The following is a 19443-nucleotide window of genomic DNA, read 5'->3' as shown; positions in this document are numbered from 1 at the left end:
AAATGCCTTGCAAGAGTTATTTCTCCAACAAAGATTTATTTCTCCAACATTTTATAAAGTGGACAGAAAAAGAAAACAGTGTAAAAAGAAGTTTATGCTACAGACAGGTGACATGGCTTGGGTCCACATGTCCCATTAGAAAGAAGTGTTGCTGCAAATCAATACAGAGTTCTTCTGGCTGATCATCTTTATCCTATAATGAAACATTTCTATCTTGATGGGCGTGGTCTCTTCCAGGATGACCCCGCCCCATCCACAGGGAGCAAGGGCTCACTGAATGCTTCGATGAGGATGAAAATGATGTAAATCTTATGCCATAGTCTTCACACTCGCCAGACCTCAACCTAATTGCACACCTATTGGAGATTTTGGAGAGAGGCGTTAGACAGCGCTCTCCACCTCCATCATCAAAACACTAATTAAACGAATATCTTTTGGACCAATATTGTTCAATCCTCCAGTACAGCTCCAGAAATCAAGATCTCTTCTAGCAGCTCATGGTGGCCCAACACCTCTATTACATACACTAATATATTTTTTCCTTTACATTAATATGGATCAAGGTGTAGCCTAATTGTTGACTAGGCAGCAATAAGACAGTTTGATGCTAATTGTGTCTAAAATCTAAAATGTCACAATACACTAGGTGATAACTTATAAAGCTACATCTCAGATGCTAAGGTGTTTATGTCTGATGAGGGACGGCAATAGTTCCCAAGAAAATAATGAAATCAGTGTCTATGAGGCAGTGTGGCATTTCAGCGTTTGCCATATCAGCTTTGAATATTAATATATCCTCAGGGAGATATGAGATGAAAATGAAGAACACATTTCACACATTTTTTCACTTTCAATTCCCTAATGAAGACTATAAATAGAAAATAAAAACCTTACGACTTATTTACACATTCATGAGGTACATCCCAAACTGATAAATATTAAGCATGCCTGGTCAAAACATTCACTTATAAATTATGTAAGAATCAAAATGCAAACCAGTATAGAGAGGGTGTGTTTTGGCATTTTGACAAGAAACCCATTAGTGACACACACATTCTGACTACAGGCTACATTGGATTGCCTGTACTGTATATCTTCAGGTGTAGAAAATGTCTCTACAGAATATATCCTGTAGGTTCTATAATCATTTGTCTGTTATTATGCCAGTGACCTACATCCTGACAAGGGCAGTTTGCAGATAGATAAATAACATGTAATGGAGTTGGATTATCTACCTGGGGTCCGTGAAGCATAGTCAGCGGGTCTCTTTTTTTTTTCATTTTGTTCCAATACAATGCAAAAAACCACATTCCACTATTATGAAAGTTACATTTATTATTGAGTTCTTCTTTCTGTTAGTTACTTGGATTGAATTAGGTTACTTGGATTGAATGGGTTTAATCCAAACCACAGTACTCAGTACTCAGTATGCAGTTACTTAACTCAAAACAAGTAATCTATACATAATGTCAACTTGAATCTAATGACAATTTTAATAAAATGTGTTCTAATGGTGGATCATCATTGTTTAAATCAGTATAATTGTTTAAATATCATTATATAAATAAGTCTAATATTTGAATAGTTGGATTATGTTTGTAAAATATTGTTGTTTGTTGTTGAGGCAGGTCTGTGGAATTTACTAAAAGTTGCTAAAAGTTTGAAAAGTCCTGATCTAAGCAATCTAGTCCTAACCGAAAATTTGCAGGAACAAGAATTACAGAATATAATTGGATTGCATGAGATTTCATTGGAATTTATATTAATCAATTCATAGAAAAGGAGGGAATAGTAATGCCAGTCTGCACTCTTAAGCCTTAACCCTTAAGGGATGGACAAATGATCAATATGTATGATTTGCAATCAATATCAGTTGCTAAGGTTAATGTTCTTCTTCTCTATGTTGTCCAGAGCTTAGCATAGCTACACTAATAATAATAATAATAATAATAATAATAATAATAGACACAAAAAATATGTTGATATAAAACTAAATATTTATTTTTACTACAGTTATCAGTTACAAAATACATTTACAAATATGTAAAGTAAAGGTTAAAGACATTTTAAACACAGGTAAAGTGCCCTTTAAATAAATAAATAACTTAAAACATTCATAAAACAGCAACTGACCAACTCACTATAAATATCCACTATATTTTAATGTAATCATTAAAATAAATCAAAATCTTACAAAGTGTGCATTTAATATGTGACTCAATTTAACATCTCATGCCTGAAACACCCTTCCATTACACATCATGGAAAAAAACAAAGCTTCACACTATTCACTCAACACTGTTACCTGAACACATTCACCCCTGTGGAATATTTGGAATTTTCCTCAACAGGATGTTGCATCATCCAAATTTCTTGAAGATCCTGGGAAGAAGAAAAGTTAGTGCACTTTTTCTTTTTTATTTATTTTCAATAAAGTGCAAAGCTGTTACCCAAATCATACATTAAAAGTAGATTATTACTTAAAAATACAGTAAAAGTTACTCATTATAATGTCGTTAATATTATTAGCATGGATTCTAGTCAACCATTTTGTACAATTGCTAATTCTATTTTTTAAAAAAATAATAATAAATTAAAAAACTCGACCCTGTTGCTCACTTAAGAGTTAATGCAAAATGGCTAACTGGAGCCTGTTAGCAAAGGCTTTTCCTTGTGAAAATTAGATATCTGAACTGGGTTAAAATATTTTTGATTGGTTTAACGCATATTTTTTTTTTTTTACTTCAGTGTTGGGAAAATGATAAAGAGGATTTTCAGACAGAGGGTGCGTGCACTGTAGGAAAACTCAACGACCTCTAATAAACACTATAAATCCCAGTGCCATCTGTGGATTGAATCTCACATTCCAAGTTTAATAAGTAATCCACAACATAAGGAATCCTTTTGGAAACCGGAGAAGAAGTTGGTTAGGCTATTTAAGACTTGTTTGCCTGTAAACTCTCAATTACAGTCTATGGACTGAGTCTGAAGTGCAATCAGATGTGCTCTGTTTGTAATGGCATGGTGCTGCGTGTGAGATGGGTTGAGGACATTTAAGTTCGCTTGTGCGTTTGAAGTCACCGAAGTCTGATTGAGAACAGTAGGGTTTGGAATAAATGAGGACTTTGGAAGCTTGCCAAACATCAAAGTTACAGCACTGTATTAAGCTGCAAAAGATGCACAATAGCCGCGGTGCATGCTGGAAAATTGGCAAATGGAAGCCCTTTGCGTACAGAGTGAACATAAGGAGGCGAGTGGGGTTTGGCACAGAGAGGGCAGGGTGACCCACTTTTTTTTTTTTTTTTTTTTTTGCTCTGGACAGCATGAGCCATTATAGACCTGTCAAAAACACAGTCCATAAGTCGAGGGCATAATGTAAGCACGGTGTAAGTAAACGTCCAAATTAAGGAGATGTTAAAATTATCTATATTCACATGACTTTCAGCAATCGCAGCTTATAATATACAGTATATCATAAATAAGTGGCATTACTATTACTATCTTGAAGCTGATTGTTTTTCTATAACAGCATACCCTGAAGTGTTTTATTGCTCTTATACCACTACATTTTACCAACAATTATTCATTTGTTAATGAAAGACACATACTTTTTAACCATTATTACTTAGGGTATAACTTCTACAAAGACCAGCCTTTCTTCTTTTTGTTCTTGAAATTAATAAGATTTAAAAAATAATAATAATTAATTAATTAATTAAAAAAAAAAAAAAAAAAAAAAAGGTTTGTCATTTTATCAAGAAACCAGAAAGTTCCCATGTTGGAAAACTTACTGACAATTACAAAGCACTAACACTGGAGACTCCTTCACAGATGATAAATAAACATCTCCTTACAGAAGACATTTCAAGGATTATATGTTTTTCTTTGTTAATTATTATTATTATTATTATTATTATTATTATTACCCTTGGATTATGTGAGCATCCACTATACTAGTCCTTGTATAGGTTGTTACTATAGAAATGATAAGGAATTAGAATTAGTGCGTTAATATAAACCCGTGATTTGAATTCCAGTTGGAACTACTGTCAGAGCTGTTGTTCTGGCCAATCAGATTCGAGAATTTGATGGGTGTCTCCTAAGACAGTACAACTGACCTGATGCTATGGCTCCCGGGCCACAGGACATGAATCTACTACACTACCAGTCAAGAGTTTAGACTCAAGATTGAATATAGTTTTCACTGCCTTATTGAATGTATTTTTGATAAGTAGTTACTAAAATTATTTTCCTTAAAATGACTTCCCTCTCCAAACAAGTAGCTTTCATTTAAAATTTAGGACAAGCAGTGAGGAGATCAACCTATTTAAGAAAAGCTAGTTGAGAAGATGCCAAGAGTGTGCAAAGATTGAAGATCATTCATGTTCAGTAGCCACTTTATCCTGGTCAAGGATCTGGAGACTATCCTGGAAACACAGGGCGTGAGGCAGGAATGCATCCTTGATGGGAGCACCATTCACCCACACTTCCAAACCTTGGGGCAGTTTAGAGTCACAAATCCACCTAGTGGTGTGTTTTTTGGAGGTGAGAGGAAACTGGAGAACTCGGAGGAAACCCACACTGACATGGAGAGCTATCAGGCACCAACGCTACCCTCTACCCCACCATGCCACCCAGTAATAGTGTAAAGAGTTTAAAATATAACGCATTTCTTCATCACTGCATACTTCCATATGTGTATATGTCTTCATTATTATTCTGAATCCCTTCTATGAGTAGGTATGTCCAAACTTTTGACTTGCACTGTAAATCATACTAGTTCAGAAATTCAGATTTCGCAATATAACATACAAATTGGAGTGGAGCAAAGATTAAAACCATCTGCTCTGCATTTTCAGTGAGAGGAAGAGAGAATGGATTCTTTGTCTGCACAGTTTGACTGAGGACAACTTCTCTGGATCATGTCTCCAATCATTGAGTTTCCTTTCGCAATTCTACTCCACTTCACCTTTAGTTAAGTAAATACCATCAGTGTGATAGCACGGCATTTCCCATATGGAGCTTGGAAGCATCTTCTTTTCCATGGGAATCCTGGATGCTTCAACTTTGGCCAAATTGATATAAAATCTCAAAAAAAAACATCACGTTGAATTGTAAGGCTAATCTTACTTAGAGCAAATTCAAAACAAAGAAAAAACATTGGCAAAAAATGTAAATTTAGTAAATACACCACCACAAAAAGGAATTTGATTTAATGTGATGTGCATATAATTGAAACATACAAAATGTATGTTCAGATCAGCTTCCAAACTCCATATTCCTATAGATCGCTAAGCTAAAAAACCTAGCGACTCATAAGATCATGATAAAGCCCTTCGTATCTGGTAAGCAGGAAAAACAAAAAAGGTGAGTCAAGTGTAACAGATGTTCGAGAAGCCTTTCTTTATCCCCGGCTCTGAATGTAAAGTGCTTGTTTAAGGATCGCCGAGCAGGAGAACCTGATTGACAGAAGGCAAATTGCTATATTTGCTGCGATTGATGTCTTGACTTTGAAAGCACTGAACATCTGAATAGAACATTTCCTGCTATGAGTAATGCATAAATTAGGTCTTGTTTGGAATTCTTACCTAAAAAGGCTGCAATTAAATCACGATTTAAAACAGTGCGCAGACTAGCAGGCGAATCTATCTGATGAAAACCGCATCTCACTACACTTACACAGTCATCACATGCTGACATTTTCAGTCCGTATATTTGCCCCGAGTAGCTGTCCTGATGTGCCTGCGTTACATCACCAGAGCCGTTCTGTGCCCTTTGTTGTGAGGACAGGAGCAGATTCACTTCTACGCAATGCCGGAGCTATGAGCAGCCAAGCAGTGACGGCAAACCAGGAGAGAAAGTGGCGTCGCATTGTGATCTCCTCCTCCTCCTCCTCCCCTCCCACGCTCTTCTCCCGATCCCTACGGCAGACGGATAACAGCGCAGCCACAGACGGGCAGATGAGGACACGGAGGAGACTGGATTACAGGGAAGAACTTCAGAGCTGAGGGCGCATTTTCTACCTAGGCACTTTGCAGGCTATTATGTCTGGTGTGTAAATCTAACTATGTCTCGTGTTCTCGTTCTGGCTGCACCGTTCTCGCTCAGTCGCCGAGCCAAGACATGAAGGAGACTGATTTAGGTCAGCATGTCTGGCTGGCTGAGCGCTCTGCGCTCTCTCAGTGGCAGCTTCATTCGGCTGCCTTTTTGGGTTCATCTCGATGAGCTCCACATGAAGACGAAGCAAACTAGAACCAGAAGCAGGACCGGCCCATGCACACAGGCCCGGCTAGACCAGTCGCAAAAAAAGGGCGAGACGGCACAAGTTCTTCTACGGCTCCAGCATCCTCTCTTTGTCTGAATGAAGCTTTCGTTCCCTTACAGGTCCCCAAAAAAAAGTCCAAATTCTTTGTTCCTCCTCCAAGATGGAGCGTAATTCCGAGTTTACGAGTGTCGTTTTGCTCCACTATCCCAGTTCTCAGCCGTTCCACCAGGAGAAAATTAGCCTGCTTCGAAGGAGAATCGAGAGGAGCAGAGCACTTTGGGAGAAAAGTGTGCGAGTCGCAGCAGTACGCTCCTCTGCCTCCTCTGTCTGCAGTCGTCTGCTTGTGCCGCACTGCGTCTGTGAGAAGGAAGGGGGAAAAAACTCAGCGTCTCGGCACACTCGTGAAAAACCAGCTCCGTGACACAGCAATCAGCTGACCCGCTTTGTCATCATTATCGGTCCACGCAAACCAAAAGGGGGATGCTGGGAAGTTTTTCGGGGTGTGGCGCCACCTGACTACGCCCTCTCGCTTTTTTTTTTTAATGGTTATGATGGTGATGTTTGAATGTCGCTGTTTATCTCTTTGTTTCCTCTTTTTTCTTCCCACTTTTTCTGCTTATCTCTCTCTCGCTTTAAAGTTAGTCGTTTTCCACAGAATATACTATTGACCTGTATCCTGAGCTGTGAATCCCCTCGGTGCGAGAAAGGGGGAAGCGCATCCTCCAAACCTCACATCAGAGCTAATAATCTGTTGTTTTCCACATCTGGATGTGCACATCTGCATTACGGACATTCAGGTCAATCATTCATCCACTTAGTGCATTACAAGTGGTGCAGTTTGTTCTCTTTCTACAGCAAGAATGGATGAAATTGTTTCTTATGACAGAAAAGCCTTGAAGGACAGACATATAAGCTGCTGAAATAAAACCTTTAAAATTCTTTCTCTGCTGGTTTCCGTTCACAATTTCTACCACATGTTTTTCATATCCTCTATTTTTTTGCTATCTTTATTCCTCTTTTGTTTGCATTCTTTTCCTTTAGCTACTTTTTTACACTCTCTCGAGACAAGTCAAAGCATTAAATCTTCCTGCTGCAGGTTGACTGACGTGATACACCACCACGTCGTAATCACCCCGATTCAGACGCTGAACAAAGCAAATACGATACGCGGAACAAAAGAGGAAAGTGTTAAACATGCAGCACGAGTAATCAGAGTGCTCTAAGAGCAGTAATTTCAAAGCATCATTTCCTGCTGAGGCCATTTCCATTGCAGCAGCCATTTAATTTTCCATTACATTGCTGATACTGTTGATTGTTTTTCCTTCCCCATTCTGTTCTTAACTCAGGTTTACAGCCACACACACTGACTCTTTAAGGATACTGGCAAGATTTACCTTTTCCCTCCCTTGTGTTCTGAACCAGAACATATGGTTTAAAGTCTCATGATTAGATGGTTTAAGTATACTATTGTGATGCCAGATGAGCAAAAGCAACTCGCTAGGAAGCTATATAAGCTTAACTTAAAATCCACCACATATACATAAAAGGGGGTAAATTCAGGTGAAGTTTGTGTATACATTGAACAGTTATCCATTATTTATGGGAAAAAGATGACTCAATAGTCTTCTAGACAGAATAAAATATGTGATGTGAAAGTGAAAAAATAATATAGCAAGAGAAAAGACTGAGATTTAAAGACAAAACATTAAAATAAAACCAGTTTCCAGGGAAAGAACAAACAAAATAAACATGTGCAGTATCTAAATGTATGCATACTGTATATACCCTAAGCAATTTCACTGGTTGTGTATATTACTATAATTAGATAATATTGTTCCAAAATATATGAGATGCTACATAAAAAAAATCTAAAATAGACCTTTGTTGTTTGGTTTATGTAAATCAAAAGGCACAGTTTGTAGTGAACTAAATATTATTGACTAAAACATGAGTGATGATTATTTTTGAAAGGAGATATACAGTATATACTGTATAATAAGTCAGGAATATATCAAGACAGAGAAAGTAATCAGCGATATGATATTGTGACATGGGAGATGTGACTGGAGCTGTCACAATCTGATGTTGATTATTTTCCAAGACCAGCACATCCCCAAAGTGTTTTATTCCTCTTACACCACAGCAAAATTCTAACAATTACATTTTTTAAAATTTATTAAATAACAGCTTACCATACTTTTACCCATTTGTAGTTGCACCTAATGTTGTACTTCTGCAAAGCAGGTTAGTTCCTGTTATCACTTATGTTTTTAGAGCTATAAACAGTCATCCATCACCAGCCTTTCTTTTTTCTTAAGACAAAAAATGCAGACAGAAAACTTAAAATTACAGCTTTACCTCGGACTGTTACAAAGTATCGACACTGGAGACTCCTTACAAGAATGCTAAATAAACATCTCCAAAAGAAAAACCTCCCCATATCAAAAATTGCACTTTTTTTTAATCCATTTATATAGAATGTGTAAATTATTACTATGGAAACGATAAGTAATACATTAAAACAAGCACATTAATATAATAATAATAACTACTGTCTGAGCTGCTGTTATAAAGATCAGAATCAAGACTTCAACAGCGCTGTAGTATAATGCAATATAATAATGTTGCACTCATATTTTCATATTTTCAGTTACTTTCAAGATGTTTTTTTTTATTATCATGATGCACTTAAGCACTGAACTAAGGTTACATCTACATTTATGCTTAATAAAAAAAGTCTGCAACCTTAAAGCTCTGTTTTAGTGCTGATCGACTGTATGATTTTCCTCTTACTCCTTTGACAGATCCAAAGTTGAGTCTCAGACAGTCCTGAGGGTCAAACACATCATTTTCTAATAACTAGCATAAAATCTTGAAGCAAAAGATCTATGTTGAAGGAACTGAACGATCCATATATCGTTGTTCTATCTGCAGGTATAGTGGATATGTTGGTGTAATCATTTGGAACAGTCTGGGAGTGGAGTGTGTTAGCCAATATTCATAGTCCATCGGTCAATAACAACCAATACCTCAAAACCTCCAATCATTGATCACAAATAATGTGTCTGGGGTCATTCTAGATGTATGCAAATAATTCTATAGACCATGTCAATCAGGTACATTACTATGCATGTCCATTCCTTATGCATGTCCAATGGCACCAGTTTTAAATGTAAAGCTGTCAAAACAAAACGACTACCTCGTACAAGGACATGTGTCTACCAAAGAGTAGTAAAAAAATACCAAAAAAAAATACACTTTGTTGATACAGAGTATATTTACACCAGAGAGATGATGATGGCATTTATATTGTGTATAGTGGAAGTTATCAAGGAAGTGCAGAAGTTATGATGGAAATCAAACACTGTATAAAACTTACTCAGCATGCCTCATAGGAAACTGTTAACCAAAGTGAAACTAGACCAACATGCTGATGAATAAATTTAAAAATAACATTAGAAATTAATATTGGATGTCAAATGTCAACTATAAAAATTAATATGCAAGTCATTCAGAGTGGATATTTCCTTTGAAAGAGCTCCTACGAGGTATAGCATGGCACTGAAACCATGGCAGCAACATTAAGTTTTAACTGGCAAAGCCATATGTTATCGGGAAGAATGCCAGATCTTTAGCTACAGTCATTGTTAATCATTGTAAATAGCACATATGGTATATTGTGTGAAATGATCCCATTTGCTACATGCCTGAAATGAAGTGTTGTCATTATGAAGCCTGTAGATCTGCAAGCTTTCGACACTAGTGAAAATTTAAAAAAAGAGAGATGAAAAACAAGATTGTCTGTGGGCATTGCTCCTGATTTATCACCGAGCCGAGAAGTGCACCTTGGGGAGAGATAAGCGATCAGCCATTGGCTCCTGAACTTCTGTCCTTACATCTGTCCTCTGCTCACAGGGGAACACAAACTGCTGAGCTGAACAAATGGACGCCCCTGGCAAGCTAAGTGAGGTTTGAGTGACCTTCTGAGTGAAGTGAGAGCTGGAAAACTTCTGTTTTGAAGGAGGGAATGGAAAGTCCTCTCTTGAGTGCTTAGAAAAACTTGATTTGAAAGAGACCCTCAGCTTAGATGACATGCGGCTGCAATGCAATGCATAAAATCATGCAGATACAGGGCAAGAGCTTCAGTTAAAGTTCATATCAAATATGAGGATGGGGAAAAAATGTGATCTCAGTGACTTTGACCGTAGCATGGTTGTTGGTGCCAGATGGGCTGGTTTGAATATTTCAGAAACTGCTGATGTTCACACACAACAGAATCTCTAGAATTTACACAGAATGGTGTGAAAAACAAGTTCTGCAGATGGAAACCCCTTGCTGAGGAGAGCGATCAGAGGAGAATGGCTAGACTGGTTTGAGGAAGGCTATGGCAACGCAAATAACCACTCTCTACAACCATGGTGAGCAGAAAAGCATCTCAGAACATGACCAATCACTGCTCACTGGATATAAACACTAGAGACTGTCATGGAGCCCATATTGCACCAACAACCATGCCACATGATTGGCTGATTGGATAATTGCATAAAATTGTTTGAATTGGGATTTTATGCTAGCCCATTGGTCGATAATGGTGTTTAAATAGTTCAAAGTAAACAGATTGTAGAAATCCTCAAGCAAATTGCTTCAACAAATGTCACTGCTCTTGGAAAAAGAATTTTTTGGTTGGTGAAGTGACGTCTAATCACGTGAGTGGTAAGTTAATATGTATATGTATATGTCAGTGGGGGAAATACCTGCTAAGGTCAGGTTAGACCTCAGCATCACTAGAGCTTCTCCGGTTCAGTTTAACAGCCTCACTGGAAAAGGTTGAGGGTAAAACACATGCATACACACACACATATGTATATATACACACAAAAGGCCCATTGTGCTGGTGAAAGGTTGGTAATATTAGACAGGTATTGAGGAAGCTGGTGTAGATTAGAGAAAAAGGTTACAATGCATCACTTTACCAGACCGTGTCCTCCAAAAAACACACAGTACTGAATGCCTACTGAATTATTCACACTGTGTCTAAATGATCTAACCACCCAATGCAAATGAGCTCTTTACACTTCATGCAATATGATAAAGGACAAGAAGAGACAAAGAGCAGGAAAAACATGAGGGAAGACGTTCAGAGGTTTCCTCCACAAGGTTGAGGACATTTCTGTGCAGTCACATTAAACTTATTAAATGTGTTTGGAGAGGGAACAGCGATGGTTGCTACGGTAACGCAGGCCAAGCAGGAGAAGTGTGTTTTGGATAACGCTGTGATAAAATGCACTGGATGATCAAACCTGGTGTAGGTGAAACATTTAAATTCCTCATAAGTGCTGGATATAAGAGAGCCAAGCGATGGAGCAACTCGTCAATTTTACACTTTATATAACTTTATTTCTTTAAGTTTTATATTTGTTGTGTAAGATGGTATAGTGTATATAATTTATATTTCTTATTGATCTATCTCTCTATTACATGACAAATAAATATAAATTATATATCAATTAATATTAAAAGTATTACAAGTAATATAAAAATTAGTTATTCATTTATTAAAAAGATTTGATTTATAATTGATAAGTAGTATTATTTGACATTATATCTAATTATTGTCGTTATAATTGTTATCTACTCTATATATGTAAATAAATAAATAAATAAATAACAATTATATATTATATACAGTTATTCTTATTTGCATTAAATATTTAATTGTAGTCTTTCAGTGTTTTTGTTTATCTGAGCTCTAATTTCCTGCTTTACTGTAATTTTCTCTATTATTATTATTATTATTATTATTATTTTTATTACTGGTAGTAGTAAAAGTCTTCAGATTCAGTCTGGTACTTCTTGTGCAGTCAGCAGAATAAAAAAAAATCTATTAATTTCTCAGCGCAGGACTAACCTGACTGGATTTTATGCAAGTGCTGAGCTTGTGAAATGTTTGTTGACAGTGCTTTAGGGCAAGCAGCTGCCTGGGTGCTTAATGCACAGGACAAAATAAATGTTTCAAAGGCGTTTGAAAACTTGCTGAAGGTAATCTGGCAAATATGTTAACAGGGTGTCGAGGAGATGTTGGAAAAGCTAACACAGTGAAACATTAACAGTGTAGGCAGTGTAGTTTTGTTCTAAAAAGGATATCGTAAGCAAGGGGTTGCGCACCAAAATGGACTCATGATGTGATGTTGAAAACGAGAAACTTTAGGATGCTGGGTGGGATAAGGATAGAATGTTGCAGAAGAGCTAAATGCTGTATCCTAATGATTTCCTTGAGGGACAGACAGAAACGTTGCTCACCAAAATGAGGTGCCAAATACTGGACAAATCGTTATGTAGGCACATATTGCTGCTCAGAAACCATTTTATTTTTCATATAAAGACAAAGAAGCAATGCTGAGTACACTGAGGACCGTTAAATGGTGCAAGAACCAGAGGCAGAAAGTCTTATGGATTCCAAATGTGAGATTTTTCATTCACTAAGGTACCAGTGTGTCAGATGGTGAGTTTGCGATTCACATGATGATGCCATTTTGCTGGTTTCTGTGTCATGCTCTTGGCTATATTTCAGCAAGTGCTTTAGGGGATCTGATCAAAATCAACAGAATGATGAATGCTGAGTAATATAAACAGATTTTATGATCATCACTCTGTATCTTTGGGGAAAATAGCTCACTGGTAAAATCAAACCCCAAACACAATGCAAACATGCACAGAGTGGAAGTCTAATAGGACACGTGCAATAATTGGACAGTGTTGGGACTCTAAGTGACCTAAGACATTTGCACAGTATATAACATTTATTGTCTTATGTTTGACTCTATTGTACAAGTCCTCACAGTTCAAGGATCCCCTGGAGCTGAGGGTCCTGTCTGTGTAGAGTTTCCCCTGTTCTCCCCAGGTTTCCTCCAGATTCTCCAGTTTCTTCTCATCTCCCAAAATCATGTACATGTTTTGACAACTCTAAATTGCCCCTAGGTGTGATTGTGTGCCCTGTGATGGACTGCTGTCCCATCCTGTGTGTATTCCAGCCTCATACCCATTGTTCTGGCTACAAGCTCCGAATCCACCACGACCCTGATCAGGATAAAGCGCTTACTGAAGATGAATGAATGTATTGTAATTGTGTAGCCTTGCGTGTAATGCTCTCATGTTGTGCTATCTGGTATACTGGTACTGTATGCAATCTCATGCACTGTACAGGTACATTTTGGTTCTCCAAAGCACAAACATTATAAATGTGCTTTCAAAGGTACACTAGTATTTCTTAAAGTTCAATTATATACCTGGAATGAGCTTTAAAGCTACTACTTTTACATTCTATGTAAGTGAACATATATCCTTGAATCTTGCACCCCAGTTGCAAGTTTAAGGCAAAGTCTTGGAGACAGGGAGCGCTTTATTGTAAATTAATGTTTATCGATGCCATCAGGACAGTTTTATGAACATAATCCAATTATACAAAATATTAAGATCATTATATAAATGTGTACAATAGTAATTTGGCTATTATCTGCAACTTTCCACCCACAGAACACATTAGGTCCAGACTGACATTATTTACAGGCTGATTTTTTTTTTTTATTATTATTATTATTTATTGATATTTGGATTTGATTTAAATATCTTTGATAAGGATGGGTTTTACAAGACCCCACTTTGAGGAGTGCTGCTTTAAGGTATAGTTTAGAGTTCAGCACTTTTTTCCCCCCTATAAGTATATATGCACTTACATTTATATATGTGTTTACAGGATGATGTCAGAATCTTTTCAATGCTTTGTTTCAGAAAAACACTTTCTAAACCCTGGCTTAGAGATGCCTTTTTTAAAGAAAGAATTGATTATATTTCTGAAATGATTTTAAACCTGTTTACTGCAACTGATGGATTTAAGAAAACACTCTCCTCTAACTGCATTACGTAATGCATATTCACATATATATTCTCTCTCTCTCTCTCTCGCTCTCTCTCTCTCTCTCAGATTAAACCATGTCGCTATAGGCTCTTTGTAAGAGCCTTCATTGGCTCTACTGCGACATCTAGTGGAGAAAATTGCATTTTTGACTCGAGTCCAGGAGATTAAGGACCTGGAGTGAAGTGCTTCTTCCTGATTTTGGGGTTCATCAGTGTTTGCAGACTGCAGTACTCTGGTTAGATGTTGCTGTATAAAGTGATCTAACTCACTCTGGTTCTCATACATACTCCTATACATACTGCATACTCTTTAACAGCACCCTAAATAGTAGCTTATGTCTAAATAACATTCGACACAGTGGGCTACAGTGTTTACTTTGATGGTTTACATATTATTCTAACTTCACCAATTCTGGGGGGGAAAAAAAAAATAACCTGACATTAATCTCCTTATGTTATCAGTTATGTTTGGAGCTCACGTGTCTTCTCCTATAGAGTATGCACGTGGAAGTAGTGCACTCCATAAACATTACTCTGATCATAATCAATCAATCAATCAATCAATAAATAAATAAATAAATAAATAAAGGAAAGGTACTAAAGTGTTTAATTAAAGAATACTACTCAATTTTTATACTACTCAATAGTTAATGCATATTAATAAATAGTCTAATCAATTAGATAATAATAATAATAATAATAATAATAATAATAAAGGTGTTAATGAGTTAAGAGAAGGCAATGACTTGACCTAACAACCTGGTCATGTTCGTCTACCACAAGTCACTTGTCGTTAAATTCCTGTCTTCTGATCCTGTCTTTGAGGAAAAAAAAAAAAAAAAAAAAAAAACATGTACCTTTAAAACCAATTTTTGCAGTGTAGACAGGAATGAGGTCAGACATAAAGCTCCTCATTGCACGCGCCGATTATTATTAGCTACTATATTCAGCCAATGGGCGTTAAGGGGCGTGGTTTCGGCCAAAGACAGGCTAGCGACAGCAGCGGATTGGCTGTTTTCCTCTCGCCTTGCCACTGTGGGGAGGATAAAGCCGAGCGGAGGCGCCGAGCTGAAAATCTTAAAGTTGTGATCGGTGAAAGAAAGATCCGGACTATGAAAGAGCGCAGTGGCTCAAACCTGCCGCATGGTGCTGAGACGAAGCATGCCGAAGAGTTTTCTCTCTTTCCAATAAAGTTATTATTTTTGCTTCTTAACCTGCTTTGCATTCAGAGCGGCTCTGGTCTCGTTTTCAGTCGCACTGGCAGCTGAGTGCTATCATTTTTTAAAAAAACAATTTTTGAAGACATTTCCGAAACTTCCCTATAATCTCCAAGGCGCTGAGAAACACAAGGAAAAACAACGCGCCTCTAACTTTTTTTTTTTTTTTTGCCTCCACGCGCCTTTACGCACGCGCTCCACTGAAGTGTGGAAGAACGGACAGACAGTCGAAGTGTACAGTGATTTTATTTCACCAGCAGGATTTTAAGAGTTTTATTGAATGGTTATGGTGGCGAACAACCCAGACTTGCCGCCCATCGACTGTGCCGACTCCGGTGAGATGGAGGCGGACGCGGACGCCTCGCGGACCCCGGGCTCCCCGCACGCGACCGGGGACGTGGCGTGGTGCAAGACGCCCACCGGCCACATCAAGCGGCCTATGAACGCGTTCATGGTGTGGTCGCAGATCGAGCGGCGCAAGATCATGGAGCAGTCTCCCGACATGCACAACGCAGAGATCTCCAAGCGGCTGGGAAAGCGCTGGAAGCTCCTGCGAGACTGCGACAAGATCCCGTTCATCCGCGAGGCCGAGCGCCTCAGACTCAAACACATGGCAGACTACCCGGACTACAAGTACCGGCCGAGGAAGAAGGTCAAGACGTCCGCTGGTGCATGCAAAGCTGGCGGGGAAAAGGGGGACAAGGGGGTCACCGGAGGCGGGAAGTCATCCTCCAAAAAAAGCCACGGCTCTAATAAATCTCCTGGCAGGACGCACAAGAAGTCTGGCTCTCTCGAAGCCGTCAGTGATGCGCTCTATAAACCCAGAGCAGCGTCTTCTGCAAAGCAGATACCGGACAAACCGGTGAAGCGCGCGCACTCCGGCTCAGAAAGCCTCGCCCCCTCCGCCGCCGTGCCCGCGAGCCCGACACTGAGCAGCTCGGCTGAGTGCGCAGAGCCTCCGAGCCTCTACGATGACGCGGGGACGCGCTTCAAACACGCCCGCGCCTCGTCTCCGACCCCGTCCGCCTCGCACTCCTCCTCTTCCTCCTCCTCGCACTCCTCGGATGAAGAGTTTGAAGACGACCCGCTGGACTTCGACCCCAGTCCCGGTGGCTTTAGCGGCGGATTCGGGAGCGACACGTGCCTGGACCGAGACTTGGACTTCGGTTTCGAGTCGGGCTCCGGCTCGCACTTCGAGTTCCCGGACTACTGCACGCCCGAGGTGAGCGAGATGATCTCGGGGGACTGGCTCGAGTCCACCATCTCTAACCTGGTGTTCACGTATTGAGCCCAGATTTTAAGACTTGGCGTTGAAAAAAAAAATCCCAAGCGTCCTGCGACGTGCACGACGACGCGACTGAACGACGCGATTCCCACCTGTTTCATATTAAAACGCTGTGGGCTCTCACACGCAGATGAAAAAACATAATTACAGAAAAGGAAAGAAAAAAAGAGAAGAAATGCTCCTTTGGAGGAGGATGAAAGATGCTACAAGTTGTTTGTGCGAGCAGGAAGAGCTCAGAAGTTGCACGGAGACGTGTGGAGGCTGAGACTGTGTCTGAGGGCCGTTAGAAATCAGTGAGCTGATCTGCTGGACTGGAAGGTGAGCGGTTAGCTTAGTGTGACTACAGCGGGCTCCCACATGAACTGAAGCGCATGATGAGGACGGTTTTGCTTGTGAAGCGCGAGCCGTATCGGTTTTTAAGAAGAAACAAAAACAAACAAAAACAAAACTATCACCAGCTTTTTCCCGTTAAAGAGATGTCAGGTGTTTAAGCGCAACTCAGACGGTTCAGCTTTTTTTCCTTACACTACAGATCAGGACCAAAATTCGTCCGAGAAGCGTGTTCTCTCTCTCTCTCTCTCTCTCTCTCACACACACTCTATCTCTCTATCTCTCTCTCTCTCACACACACACTCTCTCTTTCTCTGTCTCTCATACTCTATCTATCTATCTATCTATCTTTCTCTTTCACTCTCTCTCTATATATCTTCTCTCTCTCTATCTTTATCTCTTTCTGTCTTTCTCTCTCTTTCTCTTGCTTTCCCTTGCTATCTTTCTCTCTCTCTCTCTCTCTCTCTCTCTCTTGCTTTTTTTTTTATTTGAACCTCTCCTCCACCCTGTCAATCCCTCCTTTATAACCCATTTGTGCTCAGAACAAACAATTTTATACCAATGTATTTATAATGCTCCAAATGTTTGCATTTGCATTTTTCCTTTTGTGTTTGTTTTCAGACAAAAAAAAAAACAAAAAAAAAAAACGCTATTGTTATGATATTGTTGCTAACCAGCAGTTAGCACCTTTAAAATGACATCATGCTAATTGGTGGCTATTGATTTCCATTCACTGTTAGCCACATTAGCATGTGTGGTAAAGCTCCTCTTTTTTCTCTACAGTACACCAGTCTGTCTTGTCGTGTAGCCTCCAGATGCAACATGTACGTCTCTGTTTTTCTCAAGGGCTAGAAACTGCATCGTGTCATTTAATGGACGGGAGATGAATCGTTGCTGTTATTTTCTACGTGTATTTTTGTACAATTAAGATTTTGTCTCGGAAACAAACAAACAAAAAAAAAATAAACAATCTGTTTACAGTGTCGAGCCGCAGATTTCTTAAAGACACACTATCACAATTTCTCAACCAGCCATGCAAATGAGACTGTATGTAGCGGAAGCATCAGTGTCCTTATGGGAAATACTGTTTCCTTTTTTTGACGATTTCTTTGTGCTTTAATCAGTGAATCCGTCATTTTTTTAAAACCACTGGATGTAATTTGAACACGCTCTAAAATGCCTATATGATTTCATGAAGTAATGCTTTCACTCCTAAATGTTACAAGGATATTTAATCTTTTTCTACTTGTTGGCTAAATGTAGCTAATCGTTTTTAGTATGTTACGGCATGGCAACTAGCGTTTCGTATTTTTTAAAAATTCAGGTTCACGTAGAGCTGTTGTGTTTAAGGCAAAAGGATCAGCGTGAAGATTTTTTTAATGTACATTGATTGTATAATAAAGTAAAAAGACTGTGTGCTTGTGTGGCAAAGACCTGCCACACCAGGCACTTTGAACATATATCTTTATACGTCCCTATGTTTAAAGTTGTTGTTCATGACTTTTTTGGGATAAATAGGCCTATATACATTTTAATATTGTTTCATTTTGTGCAATATGCTGTGTACAATATTGTTTTGTCTTGCCATACCATATCACGTTTGAGTAGAGAATTCCAAGCCAGCCAATTGTGTCAAGTCACTGCCTGTCAGACCTCTGTACAAAAAATAAAAAAAAAAAACTTTGTCTTTTTTCCAGAAGGAAATAAAATCAGCTGGAACTGAACTTCTCTTGCTTCTCTTACTTTAATCATCTCTGTGTCCTCACAGGAACCTCGTATTATCTACATACATGGTTATACTGCTTACTTATCTTATCACACAGTCCTTAGCAAACATGCACATTTAAACATCTGACGTCTATCGCAGGTATATAACATATATTTCACTTCATGCCAAACAAACCCAATTTGTTTATAAAATGTCCCACATATCAATCAGCACAATCATATATCAGTACTGTTTAATATATAATCCTGGTTGTGGTCAGGGGAAAGGGGCGTGGCCTGCTCTGGATAATATTGTTAAATCATTGATCCACTCCTGCAGCTCGGATGTAAATAAACACAACTGCCTTCAATCTATATAAGCATTATAATTATAAATTAAATTAGTGTTGATGGGTAATAATCATCAAGCTATCCAGGCTGTTCAGGCCATGATTTCAGAGTCACACTAAATTTTATTGGCCAAGTAAGATTTCACTTACAAAGAATTTGACTTGGTATTTGCGCCATAAACACAGACTTCATGAAACAAACAGTGAATTAGACAGGTGCAGGGAAAAGTCAAACAAAAAAGGATAAAAATAGAATATTACTGGATACACTTGATTTTGTTCATAAAAATAAAGTCATAATTCAGCTCCAGTTAAGCCGTGAGCAGATCAGGTTGCTGTAGCGCAGCATGATAACATTTCTAATCACCTTTGAGT

The 19443-nt window shown here is 38.6% G+C and overlaps 1 protein-coding gene and 1 long non-coding RNA gene across 2 annotated transcripts; one reads left to right on the top strand and one right to left on the bottom strand.

The window, feature by feature from the left end:
* Nucleotides 1–1979: 1979 nt before the first annotated feature.
* On the bottom strand, nucleotides 1980–6737 carry LOC128317680 (uncharacterized). Its single transcript, XR_008301220.1, has 2 exons — nucleotides 5680–6737; nucleotides 1980–2382 (listed from the first exon to the last, which is right to left on the bottom strand). It is a non-coding gene; the product is annotated as an uncharacterized LOC128317680 (long non-coding RNA).
* Nucleotides 6738–15230: 8493 nt separating this feature from the next.
* On the top strand, nucleotides 15231–18735 carry sox4a (SRY-box transcription factor 4a). The gene has a single exon (XM_026942102.3). It carries the CDS (start codon nucleotides 15677–15679, stop codon nucleotides 16682–16684), a length of 1008 nt encoding a protein of 335 aa, XP_026797903.1. The 5' UTR covers nucleotides 15231–15676; the 3' UTR covers nucleotides 16685–18735.
* Nucleotides 18736–19443: the final 708 nt, after the last annotated feature.

Source organism: Pangasianodon hypophthalmus, chromosome 29 (genome assembly GCF_027358585.1).
Source record: "Pangasianodon hypophthalmus isolate fPanHyp1 chromosome 29, fPanHyp1.pri, whole genome shotgun sequence".
NCBI classification, from domain to species: domain Eukaryota; kingdom Metazoa; phylum Chordata; class Actinopteri; order Siluriformes; family Pangasiidae; genus Pangasianodon; species Pangasianodon hypophthalmus.
Note: the sequence above shows the minus strand (reverse complement) of the source record. Positions and strands in the feature narration are given on the sequence as shown.

What these genes read in the sequence shown, in the direction of transcription:
- sox4a (XM_026942102.3), top strand. Translation starts at nt 15,677, where the DNA reads ATGGTTATGGTGGCGAACAACCCAGACTTGCCGCCCATCGACTGTGCC.